The following is a 22,863-nucleotide window of genomic DNA, read 5'->3' as shown; positions in this document are numbered from 1 at the left end:
TCATTTTCTGACAATAAAATTCTACATTAAAAAAATATGGCCCGTATTTCATTGAAAATTCCCGGTTTTCACGTATTTTTTTTCAGCCTTGTCCCGAATTTGACTGTATTGGAGTTGGTCACACTACTCATACATATCCCCCACAATCTTTACATATGCACCAGAGACTTCTTTTTTATTGAGTGCCCACCACAGAATCTCTCGAGGAACTCTATCATATGCTTTCTCAAGATCAATGAATACCATATGAGCGTTTATTTCTTTACTCCGGTACTTTTCCATCAACTGCCTTATAATGAAAATTGCATCTGTTGTTGATCTGCCCTGCATAAAGCCAAATTGATTATCGGATATTTCGGTTTCTTCACGTATCCGTCTATCAATTACTCTCTCCCATATTTTCATGGTGTGGCTAAGTAGTTTTATAGCCCTGTAGTTTGTACATTGTTGTATATCTCTCTTGTTTTTGTAAACAGGTACTAATATAATGCTTCTCCATTCGTCTGGCATTTGTCCAACTTCCATAATTTTATTAAATATACCTGCTAGCCAACTTGTCCCTGTCTCTCCCAATGCTCTCCATACTTCCCCAGGAATATCGACTACTTTTCCTTTCTTTATTATTTGAAGTTTTATACATAAGTAAATATTATTATAATTACAAATTAAGTCTACACCATTCTTTTCATAGCTCTCTGCTACAATTCTCTGATATCGCCCAATGCTACGGTTATAGTGTATTGCTAGAATTAGATTACATACTATGTATTATCATTTCATATAATAAAGACTGAACGAAAACGACCTCTATTTTTCAAAACTTGTTTGTAACATCGTTATCTTCAACCCATCTGGCAGGTTTATTTTGATCTAAAAAGCTTCTCTCAGAAAGATCATCGCCATGCTGTAGACCCAGTTGAGATGAATCTGTCGGGAGCTAGAAGCCATTTTTTCGAGCCGTTTGCTCATTTAAACATAGGTTTGATAATTTTATTAAATTTAGCTTAAAATGCTTGATGTTTAATTCATTCGCTGCGTTTTGCGTGCGTGAGTCGACACCGACGACTTCTGCCGTTCATAACCTGTGGAATTAAATAGGGTTCTTAACGTATTGGCTCCATACGAAAATGACTGAATATAATTGGCAGTGAATGTGTTAAGATATTCTCTCTAGTCACGGTGCACTTCGGTAGATTCTAAAACTTTCTTATAGTTGCGGCTGTTATCTGATGTAAAGTCTTGAGGTTTCTTATAAAATAGCAAATTATATAGGCCAGGAGTTCCATTAAACTTTCTATTATTACTAAGTATAATTTTCGGATTAAGTTTTATCGATTTTTCACCCATCATCCATCATCATTCTCTTTGCCTTATCCCTATGCGGGGTCGGCTTCCCTAATTGCATTTCTCCACACTATTATATCCTGAGTCATATCAATATTAATCCCCTTTACCAACATGTCCTGCCTAATCGTCTCCCTCACGTCTTCTTTGGTCTTCCTCTCCTACTCCTTCCAGGAATCTGCACTTCATCTACTCTTCGTATTGGATGATTAACGTCTCGACGTTGAACATGACCAAACCATCTCAACCTATGCTCTCTCATTTTGGCATAGCCGATCTTATGGCTGTTTTATAGAATTTTCCTTTCAGCTTCATTGGAACTTTTCTGTCACACACCACTCGCTTCCTTCCACTTCAGCCATCTAGCCCTAATTCTACTGCATGCATCTCCATCTATTTCTCCATTACTCTGTAATACCGATCCCAGATACTTCAAACTATTGCTTTTTTACAATCAGTTCACCATCCAAAGATACCATTTTATTTGTAGTAACTCCATCTTTAAATGAACATTCCAAATACTCTGTTTTTGTCCTACTAAGTTTTAAACCTTTTTCCTCCAGAGCTCGTGTCCACTGTTCCAGTTTTTGTTCTAAGTCTCTTTCACTATTTCCTACTAACACGACATCATCAGCATACATTAACCACCATCTAATGTTACCCTGTAGTTTCGCTGTTATCTGGTCCAAAACCAATGAGAATAAATACGGACTAAGCACCGAGCCTTGGTGCAATCCTACTTTCACATGAAATTTATCAGTCTTTCCCACACCTGTCCTACCACTAGTCGTTACTCCCTCATACATATCCCCTACAATCTTTACATATGCACCAGGGACTTCTTTCTTATTGAGTGCCCACCACAGAATCTCTCGAGGAACTCTATCATATGCTTTCTCAAGATCAATGAATACCATATGAGCGTTTGTTTCTTTACTCCGGTATTCTTCCATCAACTGCCTTATAATGAAAATTGGGTCAGTTGTTGATCTGCCCTGCATAAAGCTAAATTGATTCTCGGATATGTCGGTCTCTTCACGTATCCGTCTATCAATTACTCTCTCCCATATTTTCATGATGTGGCTAAGCAGTTTTATAGTCCTGTAGTTTGTACACTGCTGTATATCATTCGTCTTTGAAGACAGGTACTAGTATATTGCTTCTCCATTCGTCTGGCATTTGTCCAACTTCCATAATTCTATTAAATATACCTGCTAGCCACCTTGTTCCTGTCTCTCCCAATGCTTTCCACACTTCCCCAGAAATATCATCTGGTCCTACCACTTTTCCTTTCTTTATTTTTTGAAGCGCTTGAGCCACTTCCTCGTTTGTTATTTTGGTGACCATTGCTGCTACTGTCTCCGTTGACTCCACAGGCTGTATGTCAAATTCTTCATTTAATAAGCTGTCAAAATACTTTCTCCATCTCTTTTTGGCATCCTTTTCGTGAACTAGTATTTTATTGTAGTAAAGAAAAGAGAGACGTTCTCACAAACAATTTATTTTACAACTGACGACCAGTTTCGCTGTCTACAATATTCACAGCATCTTCAGGTCACGGTAAAAGTAAAATTAAATGCTACAAATAACAAAAAACCAGAGTTAGTTAAGTGGTCTGGTTGAAATCAAAGGGTAATGATCAAACCAATATTAAAGTATATATATTTATGCATACATATAAATACTCACATGTACGTAAATATGGTGTATAACCCTCACACTCACATACATGCACGCATTTAAATGTAGTGGCAACAAAAGTATGTCAAGTATCAGTATAAGATATACACTTACTTTCCGGTATAAGGGAAGAATATAGTAGTATTCAATATCATACTTTTTCTCTATACTATGCTAAAGGGAGAGTTGGTAGAGGGACAGATTTGAATGTAATATATTAACAAAACAATTGGCAGGATCTTGAGGGGATTAGTAAGGAAACACGACATTAAACCGTGAAACCAAAAAATTGTTAGTTATATATAAAGTGATGTTATTTTTATATTTTTAATTAATAGTGTATATTTTAATTTAGTTGGGATTATTAGATGTTGTTCTGGATGTTCAAGAACTTATAGATGTAAGATTGGTTGTGAAATTTTCCTAAACAAGATTGGTCAGTTGTGTATTAGTTGTGGTGTGATTGTGAAAATGTTTTAATTTGATTTGTTGGAGATATTGAAATTAAATTGAACAATAGTAAGCTATGCTCAAGCATAGTATTTTATTATTTTCATCTCGGATACATCTAATCTGATTAAAATCTTTTGCTTTCTTTGCTCTTTGTTTGACTATTTTATATATCTTCGTTTCGCCTTCCCTGGTATCAAGTTGATCGTATAGGTTTGAATACGCTTCTGCTTTAGCTTTTGCTACTGCTACTTTCGCGACCATATAGTTTTGAAGATCTATGTCCGATCTGGTTTCTTGCCACTTTTTTATATAATATTCCCTTCTCTTTTATTTTTCCTTGAACTTCGTTTGACCACCACCAAGTCTCTTTATCCTCAAACCTTTTTCCTGACATTTTCCCCAGTATTTCAATAGCAGTTTCTCTAATACTAATGGCCATTTTTCTCCAAATTGTAGTAGGGCTTCCTTTCATGTTCCAACATATTTTCTCTACTATTCTTTCCCTATTCTTTCTCATATTTTAGCATCCACCACTTGATTTTTTGTGGTCCTCTCCGATATTTTGGTTTAGTTTCACTTTTTACTTCGATGTCCAGAACAAGCAGCTTATGTTGTTGGCTTACTGTCTCACTAACTATTACCTTGCAGTCCTTGCATTCACGTGTGTCTTCTTTCCTTATCATGAAATAATCTATTTGGGATTGATGTTGTCCACTTTTGTACGTAATAAGTTGAGTTTCTCTCTTTTTAAAGAATGTGTTAACAATCGCCATATCTAGTGCTACTGCTAATTCAAGCATATCATCTCCAGCTTTCTCCTCTGACGGAATATCACACAGGACGTCTCCTAATTGGTCATAGAAAGCTCTTCTTTCATTCTCACCCAGACCTGTTTGAGGATCATACACACACAACATTCAATACCTCTTCATCAATTACAAATTTCACTGACATCATTCTATCACTCGTTCTTACAACTTTCACTACGTTATCTTTCGTTTCACTATCAGCAATTATACCAACTCCATTTCTAGTGTTACGACTCCGCATACCACAATTTGTATCCTTCACCTAGTTATTTTGCTCTTTGTCCTTTCCACCTAGTTTCTTGAATGCAAGCAATTTGAACTCTCCTTCGTTTGAGCGCATCCACTAACTCCAGACTCTTACCTGTAAGACTATCAAGATTCCACGACCCTATCCCGATTTTTCTAACCTGCAATGGTGTTCCCCTCACCTGGAAATCCGAACGGAGGCTCGGCACATTTTACCTCAGGAGATGCCATCATTTCAGTATAAGTTTTTTATATCATTGGAGAAGGTCTTTTCATTATTATGGCCTGAAAAGATTTTGTTTGCCCTGCCCTTCATCCATGTAGCCCATTTTTCACCCATCATCCATGTAGCGTTTTTCAAAATATACCTAGGCCCATACGCTCTATGTTCTTGAATCTCGCCTATATATATTTAGATACGTATTATATTATTTTTCGTCATAGAGCTGAAAAAAGGAGCTTCTATACAACCGATTGCCGTGTTTCAGCTACCATTCCATGGGTTATAAGTTAACGTAGATACGCATGTGCTAATATTGTAAATTGGAGTTCATGGTTAGGAGAGGAGAGAAAAACAAAAGTTTCTGATCTAATAAAATTTCTTTGGGTAGTTATACTGTTACAAATTGGCGCCCAACGTGGATGCAAAAGTGTAACAATATGACTACCCAACTTTCTGATGATTAGTCATATTGTTTTTTTGTCTTTATAAAATAAAATCCCAAATTATTTCCAACCAAGTCCTCTTTTAGTTTTATAGTTGGTTACACAAAGAAATTACCAAAAATAAACATCACACTACGTTAATTAATTATTATTCTTCTTGTTCTTCCTCTTTATAAGCAATTCTGTTTGTTCATTGGCGATTGATACCTCTATGCAAGATTGTCACTCCATAATTTGCGCGGTCGACAATTTATTATTAATTAAATAAAAAATAAATTCTTTATTTCAAAAAATATTTGACATTTCTTGTAAAAAATCGTCCAAACAAAATATAAAATTAAAATCACATTCACTAAAAATCTTCTATTTTCCTCATTCTGGACCGGTCAACGCTTCTTCGCTCTTCCCGCTCTTTTCGGCGGATAACAGTGCTGCTTTTTTCTTGGCGTACCATTCCACCTTAATGAAACATAAAGTACCTACTACTGACATGACCAGCAAGATGGCTAGCTGGTAATGAAGTCCAAGAGATTTGGCTGAAACGAAGGTGATAACGGCTCCAAGAGACTAAAACAAGTGTAATAATATGATATAATAAATATATGTTACTCAACAATATACTACTATAAATACATATTGCGTATTCCATCATCCTAAGGAGATGAACTAGATAACAAAAAATGACAAAACGTCTTCTCGCGAATTATTAAAAGAAGAGATGGAAAACATTGTCACAAAAACCTTCGATCTCACATATAAAATCCTTCGTAAAGGCAAAAAACTTCCAGTGACTGAGAGAGCTATGGGACAGAAAATGTGCAACATTAAACACGGCGATCGCAAATCCAAAGAAGAAATAAGAAGACAATCAAAAGTACTAGATGTAACCCAAAAGATTGCTACGTTAAAATGGGACTGGTCAGGACACATAGGAAGAATAGAAGACAACCATTGGACGAAGCGAATTGTTGAATGTCGACCAAGAGCAAGTAAGAGAAGTAAAGGCCTTCAAACATCTGATGACTGAACATCGACTGATAACATCAAGAGAATGGCTGACCACGAATGGTTGCATACGACGAACATGAACATAAATGAATAGACGCACCTAAGAGAGCGTTACATTCTACAATGGATGGAATAGATATTGATGATGATGATGCTGATTAAGAAGAATAACCTGCTGTTCAACAGAATTCGCTAAAATTTACTTCTTCAATATACTAAGGGTACAAAGCAGACTTTAGAGGAATACAAAATAGAATGCTTTCTAGAGGCTAGAATTTCGCCAGAGTGGGCAAAATAGAGTGATTAACGGTATGGGAGAATATGCGGAGAGAAAACCATAAACAGAAATGGAATAAATATGATCAAGGTAATACAAAAAATTGAAACAAGAAGAGAAGCAGAAATAGGAGCACAGATAGCCTAGTTGTAGCAAAATGTATAGTATATAAGACTAGGAAGAAAAAAAGATAAAACTGAATACAGAAAAATAGTAATATACAAACTAAAGAAGAGAAAAATACACGAAAAATATTAACACGAAACAGACGAAAAGTTCCAAAAATTATAAAGTGAAGAAATCCAAAGAAATCTCGAAGAAGAGTGGAAAATATTCAAAAGGGCAGTAACCGATAAGGCGGAAAAAGTATGTGGAATAAGAAAATTTAACAAACGGAATAAGAATGGTGTAGACTTTATTAAAAGACAATTTAACAACTATGTAGAGAGTTCCATGATGATGCTGAAATATCTGATCGGTAAAAAGTTGTGGAATCAAATAGACAAAAAGATAAAGATTCGAATGGTGTTAAAAACGTTCTCCAAGAAAGAACGATTGAAGAGAATTCTCATCTCCAATGAAGACACAGAAACATTTTCTGAATTCCAGTCAGACGAAGTAATAATAAGAGATTTCAATAAAAATGGAGATCTGACAATATGCTGTGCCTGCAGGAGTATTACGGTGTTACTAATGTGCCCCCAAGAATATTTGAACAAGAAACAGAGGTAAACAGGTTGGGAGTTCAGAGTAGGATGATAGTCTGTGGATCATCTATTCATGTGAAAACAAATAATTGAATTATGTATTAATCATTCCTGAATTTAGTTTGCTTTTTCAGATATAAAACTATTTTTATTTGTTTTTTTTTGTGTATTTTTTTTCGGTGTATCGATGCTCGATACGCAATTATTCATTTAATTAAAAACTTACCTGGCTAAATTTAAATATGGCAAAAGCTGGAGCGCTATTATCAGCGTATACCGTTCCCAAAAGTGAGAATATCTGAGTATTATAAATAGAGTCTCCCAATCCTAGAAGGAATGAGCAAAATATAGCTAAAATGGCGTTGCTGGTGATGATTGCGTTATCATCAGTGTCTGCAAATGGCGAGTTGTTAGGCAAATTCAAAAATATTAGGACGAATGCTAGGATATGTAACAGGAATCCAGTGCTTACTACGGGATCTCTTCCCCATTTCACGGTTTTGTGACCGAATATTCCGAAAATTCCACCACCTACAAACAAAAAAATATTTTTTCTACGACCGTTTAATAACATGCTCATTATTCGCTATTTTCTCATAGATAATAGCACCCATTACTGTACCCGTGAGTAACAATTCATTACTCACGGGCTGAAGTTAGATTCAAGTGGCGCATGCCACTTTTAATATTAATCGTATATAAAATTACTTAAACTTGTTTGTTTAATACAATAATTATTGTAATTTATACCAATAATTAACTTCGAAAAATTTTTAAAGGAATTTTAACTGTAACAATGTCAGTAGGTATTTTTTTCCGCTCCAATTTTTTCTGACTCAGGAATTGTCCGTCAGGTGGCTATAGGGTAAAATACCACTTTTGTATTCCATCCATAGCAAACAGTGTACACATTAACATAAATTATTGTATTAAGTAATGTATTTATGTAATGACTGTATTAAGTAACAACTATATTATTTATAATTTATGTGTTTATTTACCTAGGACCTCTCCTAGTCCCATAAATATCCCAGATATCCCAACAAGTTCTTTACGATTTTCAAAATTTTTGGTAAATCCAAGGCATGAACTATATATCGCACTGAAGAATCCCAACTCCAAACCTAAAAAAAAATTAAGATGAATATGTATATAAATCTCAAATAAAGACAGATGCAATTGCATAATAGCATTATTTTTCCGCAGTGGCGTAGCTGACAGGCCCGCAAGGCGGGGGGCTCCGACGTTAGGAGGGGCCCCCTAAAGCCTTCAACCTTAATACTTCTACTTTCTTTAAATTGGGAACCAAAACATACTTTGTTGTTTTTATTCAATAATTCTTGATACCACTCAAGATATTTCAAAACACGATCAGCTGAGGTTTATTTTCCGGTATTTAAATATATGTTGCGATGAAAATAATCTACCTTCCAAAGCAGAAGTTGTTGAAAGTGTTTTGGGATTTATTCGCAAATTAGACCAAATTGCAGAAAGTCTTGTAAATTAAATTTTAAAATTTATACAATCAAAGCACCTTTCCGTACACAACTGCAGAGGAAAGGGTTATGATGGGACGTTATGAGTGGTATATATTCAGGCATACAAAGCTGCATAACTGATATTAAAAAAACAGCTTCCTATTTTCATTGTGTATCCCATAATCTTAACCTAGTGTTGAATGATGCCTTTGATGGTGTACAGAAGTTGTTTTTTTAGGATATAATTAACCGATTATGTTTTCTTTAGTGCAAGTGTTGTTCTGAAGCTATTTCCTTGTGGCATTTTTTATGATTAATTATTTATATGGGAAATAAGCCACAATTAAAATGAAAAAAATAATTTTATTAACGTTTCGACGCCCAAATCGGGTGCCGTTGCCCAAATCGACGCAAAATACAAAATATTACTAAAATAAACTAAAGTGTTGTTGCTAAGCAAAAAAATTCTTCTAACAATTTATTTAGTGCAAGTATTAAAAGATGGTATGTACTATGTACTATTATGACTTTGGATTCATCGCATTTGCCAACACTTAAAAGGTTAAACCCGGTGGTCATCCAGACATGATGCTGTCATGGCTTTGCGTCGAGCTTTCCGACAAGTAATGAAATCTTTAACGAAAATTTCATTGCTATCCAAAAAACGATGAAAAATTAATATATATAAAAATTAGTATATAGAAACTAATGCATATTAGAGCATATGAATAATTTTGAATTTGTCGTTAATATTACTATTCAATCTAAAATACTTAACTTTATTAATCTAACATCAAGACTTTTGCAATCTGAAATGGCAGAGTTAACGGTCGTCCTTCAACTTTTTCAAAAACCTCGTGATAATACTCGAGAAATGAGAAATCCGTTTTCCGAAACTTTAGCAAAAGCAGCAGGAATAACAGAATAGTGGGGTATTACACCAAAATTTAAAAATAAACGGATAAAACGTATAAAAATTTTTATGATGAGCTCAGCGGAGACAAAAAATAACTTATAGCAAAAAAAGTTTTGAAGTTAATGTTTTCCAGGTACCCCCCATCTTAACTTAGTTATTTATTTTTAGCACATAATGAAAACGGTCCGACAGGTCGATTTTTAAAATAATCATAGTATATTATAGCATCAATGTTTCGAACTTTACGCGAATCCTCTTCAGGTGACAGTCATAACTTTGATTTTTTTAAATGGGAAAGTAGGTACATCATGTGACACTTCTTTTAAAACCTTTTGAAATACTGATTACAAAAACGTATAATACTTGCGCAAAATTTCGGTCCAATGCTTTTTAAATCCATTATTTTTTTTAATCCTGAGAAAACTAATAGGAATTTTTGAAAAATTTAAACGCAGAATAAAATGTTACTTTATTATCGAGGGCCATAAGTCCCTAAAAACTTCTATAATGTTTATTTTAATAAGTTACAGGGGTGAAAACGAAAGAAAATTTAGTATGATTTTTAATTTCAAATCACTCAAAAGGAACTTTTTGCTAATTCTAAGGGACTGTCGACACTAGTTAATAATGTAATCTTTCATTTTGCATTTAAATTTTAAAAAAGTACTCATTAGTTTTCTCAGTATTCGAAAAAAAAAATGAATGCATTTAAAAAGCATTTGAACGAAATTTTGGCCAAGTATTATACATTTTTGTAATCAGTATTTCAAAAGCTTCTAAATGAGCTATCACATGATGTACTTTCCCATTTAAAAAAATCAAAAGTGTGACTGTTACCTGAAGAGGGATCGCGTAAAGTTCGAAACTTTGATGCTATAATATACTATGACTATTTTAAAAATCGACCTGTCCGAGCGTGTTTGTCGAATTATGATACATGTATAATAAGGTTTTCATGTCTATTCCCAAAAAATCTAAGTATTAACACTAACTGATGAAGGCCAAATATTGTCATTTACACTAATTTCCACCCCCGAGAATGGGTGGCATACCCCCCCCCAGGGTAAAAGCGCAAGTTAACACCATGTCACCTTTGTTTCTTGAGGTATCCTCTACATACTTACCAATTTTCATGAAAATCGATGGAGGTTCAACGAAATCGGAGGTGAAAACCTTCATTGACTCCACTATATAGTTCAACCTAGTCTTGGTTGAAATCATAAAAAAGTAAAAACTAAAAAATGCTATCAAGTGTGAGAAAAACAACTTAAAATAATCTGCTAGGCAGACGATGCTCATCTTTTCTCAAAGTGAAGATGATTTACAACGTATGCTGCTGCAACTTAATATAACCACCAAAAAATTTAACATAATAATATCTCCAAACATGACATAATGTATGGTTATAACAGCAAATCTACTAAAATGTAAATTTAAGCTGGAGGGTCCGATAATTATAATAGGACAATAGTGATGGACTTTAAATATCACACTATCTAGCTACGGAAGGCCCGAAACAGAAGTGGAAGATCAAGTTAATAAAGCAAACAGCAATATTGCCTTAATGAAACAAGATGGAAAAATATAAATATCAGAAAAAAAATGAAAGGCAGAATTTATTGAATACTATTTAATAATCACCAATTTAATGACACGGTAAACCCAGTGTTTCAACTGTAAAGCTGTTATTGTTTATCAAATGTATTATCTTATTTTTACGATTTTTTAGACATTGTTGATACAGTTAAGCTGTAAAGATGGAGTGGCACAAAATTCTAAGAAATAGTTTATAGATTAAACAGTAGCTTTAGCATTTGTTTATTAGTCCTAAGCTACAGTAGTGGAAAAATTAAATTTCTTTCAACCACACACATACAAGATCCAGGCCAAGTACGTAACCATTCATAACCTAATAAAACCAGGTGATACTTCTTTCTAGAATTTTCTACAATAATCTTTTTAAGCGGAAATCGCAACGTCAAACATTAGTTAATCAAAAATGTATTTTCATCACACCATTAATAGTTGCTTAATCCCATATAATCATCCTCCTCCTCTATCCTTTATCCTTCGTAAGGATGTGGTGACGTTATGGTATTTGACGAATGGTTGCTATCCATTCTTCTCTCTCCTGGGCGCGGTGTGCTGCCTCAGACAGAGAGTAACCGGTGGCGCATTTTATTTGGTCTGACCATCGGAGTGGCGATCTTCCTCGAGTTCTTTTACCCTCTACCTTGCCTTCAACCACCAACCTCTCCATGCCTTCTCTTCGTCTGGTAATGTGTCCAAAGTACCTCAACATATTTTGGTTGATGATGGTGGTAAGCCTAGTGTTGATGTCGAGTTCTGATAATATTGAGATATTTGTGCGATGTGCTGTCCAGGATATGCGCATCATTTTACGGTATACCCACATTTCAAAGGCCATTATACGTCGTGAGTCGGACTTTTTAATGGTCCAAGTTTCTGAAGCATAGGTAGCGATAGGAAAGATAAGAGTTCGTACCAGGTGCAGTTTCGTGTTCCTGGTTATGGCCGTATCTTTCCATATTTTAGTGAGTTTGACCGTTGCTGATCTGACCATTGTAAGGCGTCGGCGTATTTCTTCTTCGCATCCACCATTGTTTGTGATAACAGAACCTAAGTAATTGAAACGGCTTACCACTTCAAACCCCGCTACGTTTCGTATTTCCGGCTGGTTATTTCTAATTCGATCGATTATCATTACCTTGGTCTTCTGTACATTAATTTTAAGTCCATATTCACGACTAATAGTATCTAGTCTGTACATGATGTATTCAAGTTCATTTGTTGATGATGCTAGTACTAAAGTGTCGTCAGCATAGCGGAGATTGCTGATTTTTCGGCCTCCGACTGATATTCCTCCTAGCCATCCGTCGAATACAATGCGCATGATGTGTTCGCTATATATATTGAATAACGTGGGAGAGATAATACATCCTTGACGAACACCGGCTTTTAGTTTAAAATTATCGGAGTATGTGTTGTTGACTCTTACGTTTGCTGTGTTGTTGATATACAGTTGTTTCAGCAGTAAACATAAGATCTACTTAAATCAGACATGCCACAAGAAAGCAGTTTCAGAACCTTATTACAGATTAATTGTTTCTGGAAGCGTTCCGGGGAGAAAAGCAAGAGGACAGTCTTCAACCAGATAGTTCAATCAAATTCAGAAATCAGCAGATCATTTATTATGCGAAATCCTTAGAGCAGCTGAAGATAGAGACCAATGGAGAAAATTTGTTAGGAGTGTTGGAGGAAATCACGATCCACAGCAACGGGAAAACGACAAGAGAGAGAGAGAGAGAGAGACGGGAGAGAAAGAGAGAGAGAGAGAGAGAGAGAGAGAGAGAGAGAGAGAGAGAGAGAGAGAGATGTAAAAATAATTCCAGATCACAAGTAGCCGAAAATAATATTGGGTTGGAGCCCGCCGGAAAGAAGATCTAGAGGAAGACCTGCTTCTGCTATAAGATGGAAAATATACATAGGACATGCTATGGTAGATCAGAGATGCTCAGGGAAGGTGACTGATAGGACGAAAACGGCGAATTCATAATGGGAAAAATCCGAACAAGAAGGGGAAGAAGAGTCTTATTGAATGGTTCTTTCTACAATACCCAAATGTACTATGGTTCTTCTCAGAGGCATTTTTCATTGCGACACAAGTGACAGAAAAAAAGGCACGTCCATGATACATACACATTTATAACATTTCTTCCAGTTGTTGATAGATGGCGCTATAATCGGAAAATAAATTATTTAATTATTTACCTATTACATATCTATACGACTATAATTCAAAGTTCTTCTCAGTCTTTCAGTGTGTCATTAATGACGTAATATATGATTTTAAGAATGTAGTGAATCATGGCATGACATTTTAGTTAAATCTGACAGTTGTCAGAATTGTAATCGTAATTTGGTATAAAAACAAATCAATTGTGTTTATTTGATTTTTAAAATTTTTTGATTCTTTTTTCATTCTTTGATTTGTATAGTCATATAAATTGTACAGATTATAGTCGTGTAGATAATAATATTATTAATATTATTATATATGGTATAAATCATTTTTTTTTCGATTATAGCGCCATCTATCAAAAACTAGAATAAATGTTAGAAATGATTTTAATCACGGACGTACCTTTTTTTTCTGTCACTTGCAACTCAATGCGTTAGAAATAAATCGAAAAACTGTGACGCACTGAAAGATGCCTGTGAGAAGGAGATTACCAGCTAATTATGATGATATGCTATATGAACTGAAAAAATAGTCAGGGTTGCAATAAACCATGTCTTAATCATCTCTATCACTCGACTGTATGTATAACGTATGTCCTAAAAGTTTTGGCACAAAATATTTACCGAATTTTTTTATTAATGAACAATGAAGACATTTATTTAGACACTAACTAGTTATCATAAATTACAATTCAATACTTAACTAAACTATACTATCGAATTATGTGGAGTTGCCCATTCTTCTCTACTAGACGCAAATTTCTTCGAATGTCTTTCGTGAGGTCCTGGACGGAATTCAGATCAATTTCCCTCAGTTGTTCGCATATTCTTCGTCTTAAGTGTTCCTCATCTTGGGATTCCCAGCCACCATAATAACTTTCCTAGACAGTAAACATGGACACAGAGGAAAACGAACACGGAAGTACTGCGAGAAATGGGTAAATAATGAGAAATAATAAACACAATAAAAATACGAAAGTTACAATATCTGGGACACGTAATGAGGGGACAGCGATATGAAATGCTAAGACTGATAATACAGGGAAAGATAAGAGGCGGAAGGAGTATAGGAAGAAGGAGAGTGTCATGGTTAAAGAATTTAAGGGACTGGTTTAGATGCAGTTCTATAGAACTCTTTAGAGCAGCGGTGGATAGAGTAAAGATAGTGATGATGATATCCAACCTCCGATTAGGAGACGGCACTTGAAGTAGAAGAAGACAGTAAAGCCCAAAAATCCTTTATTGGGTAAGCCTGCGGCAAGTTTGGAGGATTATCGTTTTTGGGAACAAAGGATATTTGGTGTTGTAGCGGCCAGTTTTGGGTATCTCTTGAGTATAAGGTCTCAAGGCCTCATTATTCGTCAATTCCAACGATATAGTACTCTTAGAAGATCTGTATTGACGAGCCAATCCTCTAGTTTCCATTCCAAGCTGAATTTTTGCTCCTCTCGCCAATCTCTCTGACTTCTGGGCAGTAAATGCACGTGATCTTGCACATTTTGGTAGATTTAGCCATGGTATTCCCTGCTCGCACTTCGTTATTGTTCTATAAATGGTTCTGCGTGAATTGTTTTCATTCTGAAATATTCGACAGATTTCAACTATGTGCACCTGCCGAACAAACTTGTAGATAATTTTTCTTATTTGTAATTTATACATCTTAAAGCGAAAGTTTCAAAATAAATAAATCTAAACTGACAGTAAACAATGTAAACAAGCTTTTGTGTCCAGAGGCAACTTGAAATTATTTTGTTTTTGACAAAATTAAAGCCAATGAATTTTGTGCCAAAACTTTTAGGATATACTTACGTTATGCATATTTTATTAACGAACAAATGAAAATAGTTTTAGAGGTGTGGTTTCGTAATGTTTTATCAGTTCATTGTGATTGAATCTAATACACTGATAGATTAAACATTATCTATTATTTACGTTAAGTCATGTTAATCCCTAAATATTCAATAAAAAATATATTTTTTTAACTAAATAGATATCTACGTATTTAGTTTCTTTTTTATAGATAGAGATACTAGAGGAATTGGATCAGATAATAAGTGTTGCCATATACAACACCTATAGAAGAATACGAAATGAAACAAAGCAATTGGTAAAAAGAACAAAAAATGAACACTGGGAACAGTTTACAAAAAGGATGGAAAGCGACTTCTACGGAACACAAAAACAAATATGGAGATTCATAAGAAACCAACGGAAAGAAATGGCAGAATTGAAGGAATACAATAACATACCAGCAAACGAATGGGAAAGATACTTGACGGAACTGTTTAAAGGAAAGGAAAATAATAATCAAAACAATAACCTACCTGAATTAAGACACGAAATAGAAATTAGTTTTCAAGAAGTAGAGATAGCCATAAATTCACTCAAAAATAGAAACTCACCAGGACCAGACGGAATAAACAACGAGCCTCTAAAATACGGAGGAGAAAAACTAATATTGCACTGCAAGATACCAGACCCATGGAGAAACAGCATAATGATACCAATGTTCAAGAAAGGAGACAAAGAAGACCCCAACAACTATAGAGGTATAAATCTACTGAACACCGCACTTAAGCTAACCACAAAAGTCCTAACTAACAAAATCAATGAACTAACAACTTTATCAGATGAACAACAAGGATTCAGATCCGGAAGATCCTGCGTAGACGCCGTATTTGTACTGAGAAAAATCACAGAAAAGGTCATTGAGTATAATAAACCAGTATATCTATGTTTTATAGACCTGACAAAGGCTTTCGATCGCATCCAAGTCGAAGATGTCTTACATTTACTGTATAGAAGAAACACACCAATCAATATTATACAAACCATCGAAAACATCTACTTTCGTAATCGAATACAGGCAAAGATAAATGGAAAACTAACGCAGTGTATACCAGTACAAAGCGGAGTCAGACAAGGTGACTCGTTAAGCCCACTGCTCTTTAATATAATAATGGACTAAATAATAGAAGCAGTACTATACGTAAAGGTCATGGTTACAGAATGGGGAACAAAGAAATCCAAATTAATATTATGTTATGCAGACGACGCCGCATTAATCGCCGAGACAGAAGACGATCTCCAAAGATTAACACACATCTTCAATACAACAGCCAAGAAATACAATATGATAATTATCAGCAGAAAAAACCAAATGTATGACATCTAAATACCCACTACGATGTAAAATCGAAATTGATGGGAAAATAATAAAACAGGAAGCAAGGTTTAGATATCTGGGAATAGATATAATCAGTTACGGAGATGTTGAAGAGGAAGTACGACAACAAAGCTTAAAAGCAAGTAAAGCGGCGGGATCCCTTAATGACACAATCTGGAAGAACAAACACCTAAGACAAGACACAAAAGCAAGAATCTACAAAAGCAGCAATTAGACCTATATTGACATCCACGGCGGAGACAAGACCTGACACATCTAAAACTATACGACTACTAGAAACAACAGAGATGAAAATACTCCGACGAATATCAGGGAAAAGTCTGTTGGATAGGGAGAAAAACGAAAACATAAAAAGATCATGCGATGTAGAAGACATAATTGGATGGGTGACGTGACAAAACGGAAACAGGAGTGGAAAGAACACATTAGTAGAATGGCAGAGGATAGGATAGTACGAATAGCACGAGATAAGTCACCAAATGGACGAAGAAGTATTGGCAGACCAAGAAAAAGATGGTGCGATAAATTAAACAATTTAGGAGGCTAATATTGAAGAAGAAACAGGCTTTAAAGCCTACATACAAGAAGGAAGAAGAAGAAGTCATAGACAACACTTATTATCTGACATAATGTGAGGACATATGAGACTATAATGAAAAGTATTACTCTATACAGCTGCGAGGCATGGCCATTGCAAGAAAGAACAGTGGTAACGATGAAAGCAACGGAAATGAATTTTTGGAGAAGAGCAGCAGGAAGACCTAGAAAAGAAAGGATTATCAAGGAACGCATTAGAGAAAAAATGGGAATCAAACGAACAATCACAGGACCAAACAACTTATCTGGTTCGGACATAATTCAAAGAATGTATGAGCAACGAATAACAAAGAAATCACTAAAATGGCAACCAGAAGGAAAGAGAAAACGAGGTAGACCGAGGAAAAGTTGGAACGAAGAAATAGACAAAGAGCTGAGGGAAGGAAACATAGAATAGGACCCATGGAACAACGGGACGAAGTGACGATTGGAAGTCGGAAAATGGCGGAGAACATTATAAACCGACATGTAGCACTATACTCTGGGCTAAATAGCAAAATGCAAGGAAAAGTTATTTACCAGCAATTTTATTGCTGGAATCGAATCTTATGATTGTATATATTAATAATATAGGTATGCAAAGTCCGCAGATAGTGTGCTACTTATTTTATAAACAAAATGGCGCCCGAAAATCGTGTTTTTTTTTTTCAATTTTTGCTCTATAACTCCAAAGATTTTAACTTTACACCAAAAACACCCAACACAATCACCGTAATTAAATTCTGCATAGAGACGTGTTTTTCCGATTTACTTCGACGAACATTTTCCCCGGAAAATGCGGGTTTTTCCAACAGAATCTTTAATTTTCAACTAAAATTTTAGATAAGTAATTGTTTTTCGATAATTAAATAACTTGGTAATATAAAAGCTCTTTTCGTATAGATTATAATTCCAGAAGCCGATGGAAATTGAATAAACAGTTTAGCAACAATTGAATTGTTAATAAGAAATGTACGGTCGCTATAATAACCACAATAATTACGATACATAAGAATAACTATGATTTTTGTATAAAAATAGACTGTACCTATCTAATGTACTTTACAGAATTGAAATTGGACTATTTAAGCGGCCTCAGGAATATTTTAAAATTATAAACAATTGGAAACGGTATTGGAAAAAAAGCGTCAGGACGCTTCTTTTAAAAGAAAAAACGTTTAATTGTGATGAGTGGTTCCTGAGATACAACTGGTCAAAGTTCACCGGCATTTACGGCAAAGATATAAAAAATAGGATCATAATTTTCTTAGCATCACCTTTTTATTTTTGTCCTCTTTCTCCACACCAATTTTTATATCTTTAAAATACTCATACCATATATTATTATAATAAAAACTATCGCTATTACGAGTGAAAATTGCCAAAAATTAGTGAAAAAAAAAATGCAAAATTCCAATCATAAATTAGGTTGGAGAAAATGTAATCTCAAAGTTCAAAATCGGTATATGTTAAAAAAATGCATTTTCTTGGCTCCCCATGGAGCAATTTTCTTCATTCTTTCTTTGTTCTCAAGTAACTCGAGTAGAGCCATCTAACTAATTCATTATTAAATGTCAAACTTGCTTTTTTTTGTTATAATAGATTAATTTATTTATAAGAAAAGAAAACTACATTTTTTTCCAGTTGTAGACTTTTTTTAGATAAACTTACTACAAGTGTTCCTTTTAACGTTTAAAACACAAATATTCTCATTTGAGGGCTGTATAATTATATAAACAATCTTTATTTAAACAAATTAAAAATGTTTGTTATAATAAATAAATTAATTTATTATAACAAAACAGAAGCAAATTTGACATTTAATAATGCGTTAGTTAGATGGCTCTACTCGAGTTACTTGAGAACAAAAAAAGAATGAAGAAAATTGCTCCATGGGGAGCCCAGAAAATGCATTTTTTTAACGTATACCGATTTTGAACTTTGAGATTAGATTTTCTACAACCTAATTTTTGATTGGAATTTTGCTATTTTTGGCAATTTTCACTCGTAATATCGATAGTTTTTATTATAATAATATATGTTATGAGAATTTTAAAGATATAAAAATTGGTGTGGAGAAACAGGACAAAAATAAAAAGGTGATGCTGAGAAAATTATGATGCTATTTTTTATATCTTTGCCGTAAATGCCGGTGAACTTTGACCAGTTGTATCTCAGGAATCACTCATCAGAATTAAACGTTTTTTCTTTTAAAAGAAGCGCCCTGACGCTTTTTTCCAATATCGTTTTCACAATTTAATTATTTAATTTAATTTAATATTTTTCGAGATATTCTATTTGTGTATAAGCCAAAAAATTGTTTATAATTTTAAAATATTCCTGAGGCCGCTTAAATAGTCCAATTTCAAGTCTGTAAAGTACATTAGATAGGTACAGTCTATTTTTATACAAAAATCATAGTTATTCTTATGTATCGTAATTATTGTGGTTATTATAGCGACCGTAAATTTCTTATTAACAATTCAATTCTTGCTAAAATGTTTATTCAATTTCCATCGGCTTCTGGAATTATAATATATACGATAAGAGCTTTTATATTACCAAGTTATTTAATTATCGAAAAACAATTACTTATCTAAAATTTTAGTTGAAAATTAAAGATTCTGTTGGAAAAACCCGCATTTTCCGGGCAAAATGTTCGTCGAAGTAAATCGAGAAAAACACGTCTCTGTGCAGAATTTAATTACGGTGAATTGGGTTGGGTGTTTTTGGTGTAAAGTTAAAATCTTTGGAGTTATAGAGCAACAATTGAAAAAAACACGATTTTCGAGCGCCATTTTGTTTATAAAAACAGTAGCACACTATCTGCGGACTTTGCATACCTATATTATTCATATATACAACCATAAGATTCGATTCCAGCAATAAAATTGCTGATAAGTAACTTTAAGTAACTTTTTAAGTAAACGTAATAAAAATGGCTTACCTGTATACAAAAACGCGAAATTGAGCAAAAACATCCTCATCGTGAAAAACAGTCTCACTGATCCGAGGAAAGCTTCCACTGGGCCTTGTGGCTTCGCTTCTTCTACTTCCTCTTCCTCGTCTTCTTCTTCTTTAAAAGCTTTCGGTAGCACGAATAGAACTATCAGTCCAACAGCGCCAATTGCAGCCAACGTGATGATCACGAATGTTCTTGTGCTCTTATCTACTTCTGTCTTTCCTTTAAAAGCAAAGAAGACGAACGTATTTCCAACAAACATACTGGAAGAAAATGAGTATGCAAGAGATGATAAAGGAATGTATATTTCGGTTAAAATGAACATTTTTTAAAATTTTTGAGTAAATAAACAATGTGATAGATATAGACTATAAAGGCCTCGTCTCACCATCAAATAATTTGATCAAACAGTTTGAGCAAACTCCGGAAGTACGTCAAAGTGACGTCACAATTGCAGTTTTTTGAAATTCTAAAAATCTGTGCTCTCACTATCAGTCTAGTTTGATCAAATTTTTTGTATTGAGTTGTCTACTTGTTTGTACTTTATTTAAAATTAAAATTTTTCATTATTATCCACAATGAACACTCAGGATTTTGCTCAAACCAGTTTGATCAAATTATTTGATGGTGGTGGGACGCGGCCTTAATAGTACTCTGGGCTAATTAGCAAAATACAAAGAAAAGTTATTTACCAGCAATTTTATTGCTGGAATCGAATCTTATGATTGTATATATTAATAATATAGGTATAATTAATAATATAGGTATTAATAATATAGTATGCAAAGTCCGCACATAGTGTGCTACTTTTTTTATAAACAAAATGGCGCCTGAAAATCGTGTCTTTTTCAATTTTTGCTCTATAACTCCAAAAATTTTACCTTTACACCAAAAACACAAATATAAAAATTCACCGTAATTAAATTCTGCGTGTTTTTCCCGATTTACTTCGACGAAAATTTTCCCCAGAAAATGCGGGTTTTTCTAACAAAATCTTTTATTTTCAACTAAAATTTTAGATAAGTAATTGTTTATGAATAACTAAATAACTTGGTGATATAAAAGCTCTTTTTGTATATTTTATAATTCCAGAAGCCCATGGAAATCGAATGAACAGTTTAGCAACAATTGAATTGTTAATGAAAAATTTACGGTCACTATAATAACCACAATACCTAATTATGATACATAAGAATAACTATGATTTTTGCATAAAAAGACACTGTACCTATCTAATTTACTTTACAGAATTGAAATTGGACTATTTAAGCGGCCTCAGGAATATTTTAAAAATATAAACAATTTTTTGGCTTATAAACAAATAGAATATCTCGGGAAATATTAAATTCAATTAAATTATGAAAACGGTATTGGAAAAACAGCGGCAGGACGCTTATTTTAAAAGAAAAAACGTTTAATTGTGATGAGTGGTTCCTGAGATACAACCGGTCAAAATTGACCGGCATTTACAGCAAAGATATAAAAAGTAGGATCATAATTTTAGAACTATCACCTTTTTATTTTGGTCCTCTTTCTCCGTACCAATTTTCATATCTTTAAAATACTGATAACATATATTATTATAATAAAAACTATCGATATTACGAGTGAAAATTTCCAAAAACAGCAAAATTTCAATCAAAAATTAGGTTGAAGAAAATGTAATCTCAAAGTTCAAAATCGGTATACGTTAAAAAAATGCATTTCCTCGGCTTCCCATGGATCAATTTTCTTCATTCTTTTTTTGTTCCAAAGTAACTTGAGTAGAGCCATCTTAACGTATTATTAAATGTCAAACTTGCTTTTGTTTTGTTATAATAGATTACCTAATTTTTTTATAAGAAAAGAAAACTACATATTTTTCCAGTTGTAGACGTTTTTTAGATAAACTACAAGTGTACCTTTTAACGTTAAAAATACAAATATTCTCATTTGAAAGCTTTATAATTACTTAAACACTCTTTATTTAAACAAATTAAAAATTTTTGTTATAATAAATAAATTAACTTATTATAACAAAACAAAAGCAACTTTGACATTTAATAATGCGTTAGTTAGAAGATTCTACTCGAGTCACTTGGGAACAAAACGAGAATGAAGAAAATTGCTCCATGGGAAGCCGAGAAAATGCATTTTTTTAGCGTATACCGATTTGGAACTTTAAGATTACATTTTCTTCAACCTAATTTTTTATTGGAATTTTGCTATTTTTGGCAATTTTCACTCGTTATATCGATAGTTTTTATTATAATAATATATGTTATGAGTATTTTAAAGATATGAAAATTGGTGTGGAGAAATAGAACCGAAATAAAAAGGTGAAGGTTCGAAAATTATGAACCTACTGTTTACATCTTTGCGCCGTAAATGCCGGTCAACTTTGACCGGTTGTATCTCAGGAACCACTCGTCACAATTAAACGTTTTTTATTTTAAAAGAAGCGTCCTGCCGCTGTTTTTCCAATACCGTTTTCATAATTTAATTTAATTTAATATTTCCCGAGATATTCTATTTGTTTATAAGCCAAAAAATTGTTTATAATATTAAAATATTCCTGAGGCCGCTTAAATAGTCCAATTTCAATTCAGTAAAGTAAGTTAGATAGGTACAGTGTCTATTTATACAAAAATCATATTTATTCTTATGTATGATAATTATTGTGGTTATTATAGCGACCGTAAATTTTTAATTAACAATTCAATTGTTGCTAAACTGTTTACTCAATTTCCATCGGCTTTTGGAATTGTAATCTATAGATACAAAAAGTGCTTTAATGTTACCAAGTTATTTAA

The 22,863-nt window shown here is 33.6% G+C and overlaps 1 protein-coding gene across 1 annotated transcript in view; it reads right to left on the bottom strand.

Annotated features, from left to right (window-relative positions):
- Nucleotides 1-5,463: 5,463 nt before the first annotated feature.
- Nucleotides 5,464-22,863, bottom strand: part of LOC114325982 (UNC93-like protein MFSD11) — an 80,306-nt gene continuing 62,906 nt past the window's right edge. The window contains exons 4-7 of the mRNA XM_028274139.2: nucleotides 20,057-20,334; nucleotides 8,192-8,314; nucleotides 7,417-7,721; nucleotides 5,464-5,765 (exon numbers count right to left, since the gene is read on the bottom strand). Of these exons, the coding sequence (XP_028129940.2) occupies nucleotides 5,571-5,765; nucleotides 7,417-7,721; nucleotides 8,192-8,314; nucleotides 20,057-20,334 (901 nt within the window). The 3' untranslated portion in view covers nucleotides 5,464-5,570. The remainder of the gene's footprint in view (nucleotides 5,766-7,416; nucleotides 7,722-8,191; nucleotides 8,315-20,056; nucleotides 20,335-22,863) is intronic.

Source organism: Diabrotica virgifera, chromosome 7 (assembly GCF_917563875.1).
Source record: "Diabrotica virgifera virgifera chromosome 7, PGI_DIABVI_V3a".
Classification (NCBI taxonomy): domain Eukaryota; kingdom Metazoa; phylum Arthropoda; class Insecta; order Coleoptera; family Chrysomelidae; genus Diabrotica; species Diabrotica virgifera.
The sequence above is the reverse complement of the archived record's forward strand: the minus strand, read 5'-3'. Positions and strand labels throughout refer to the sequence as shown.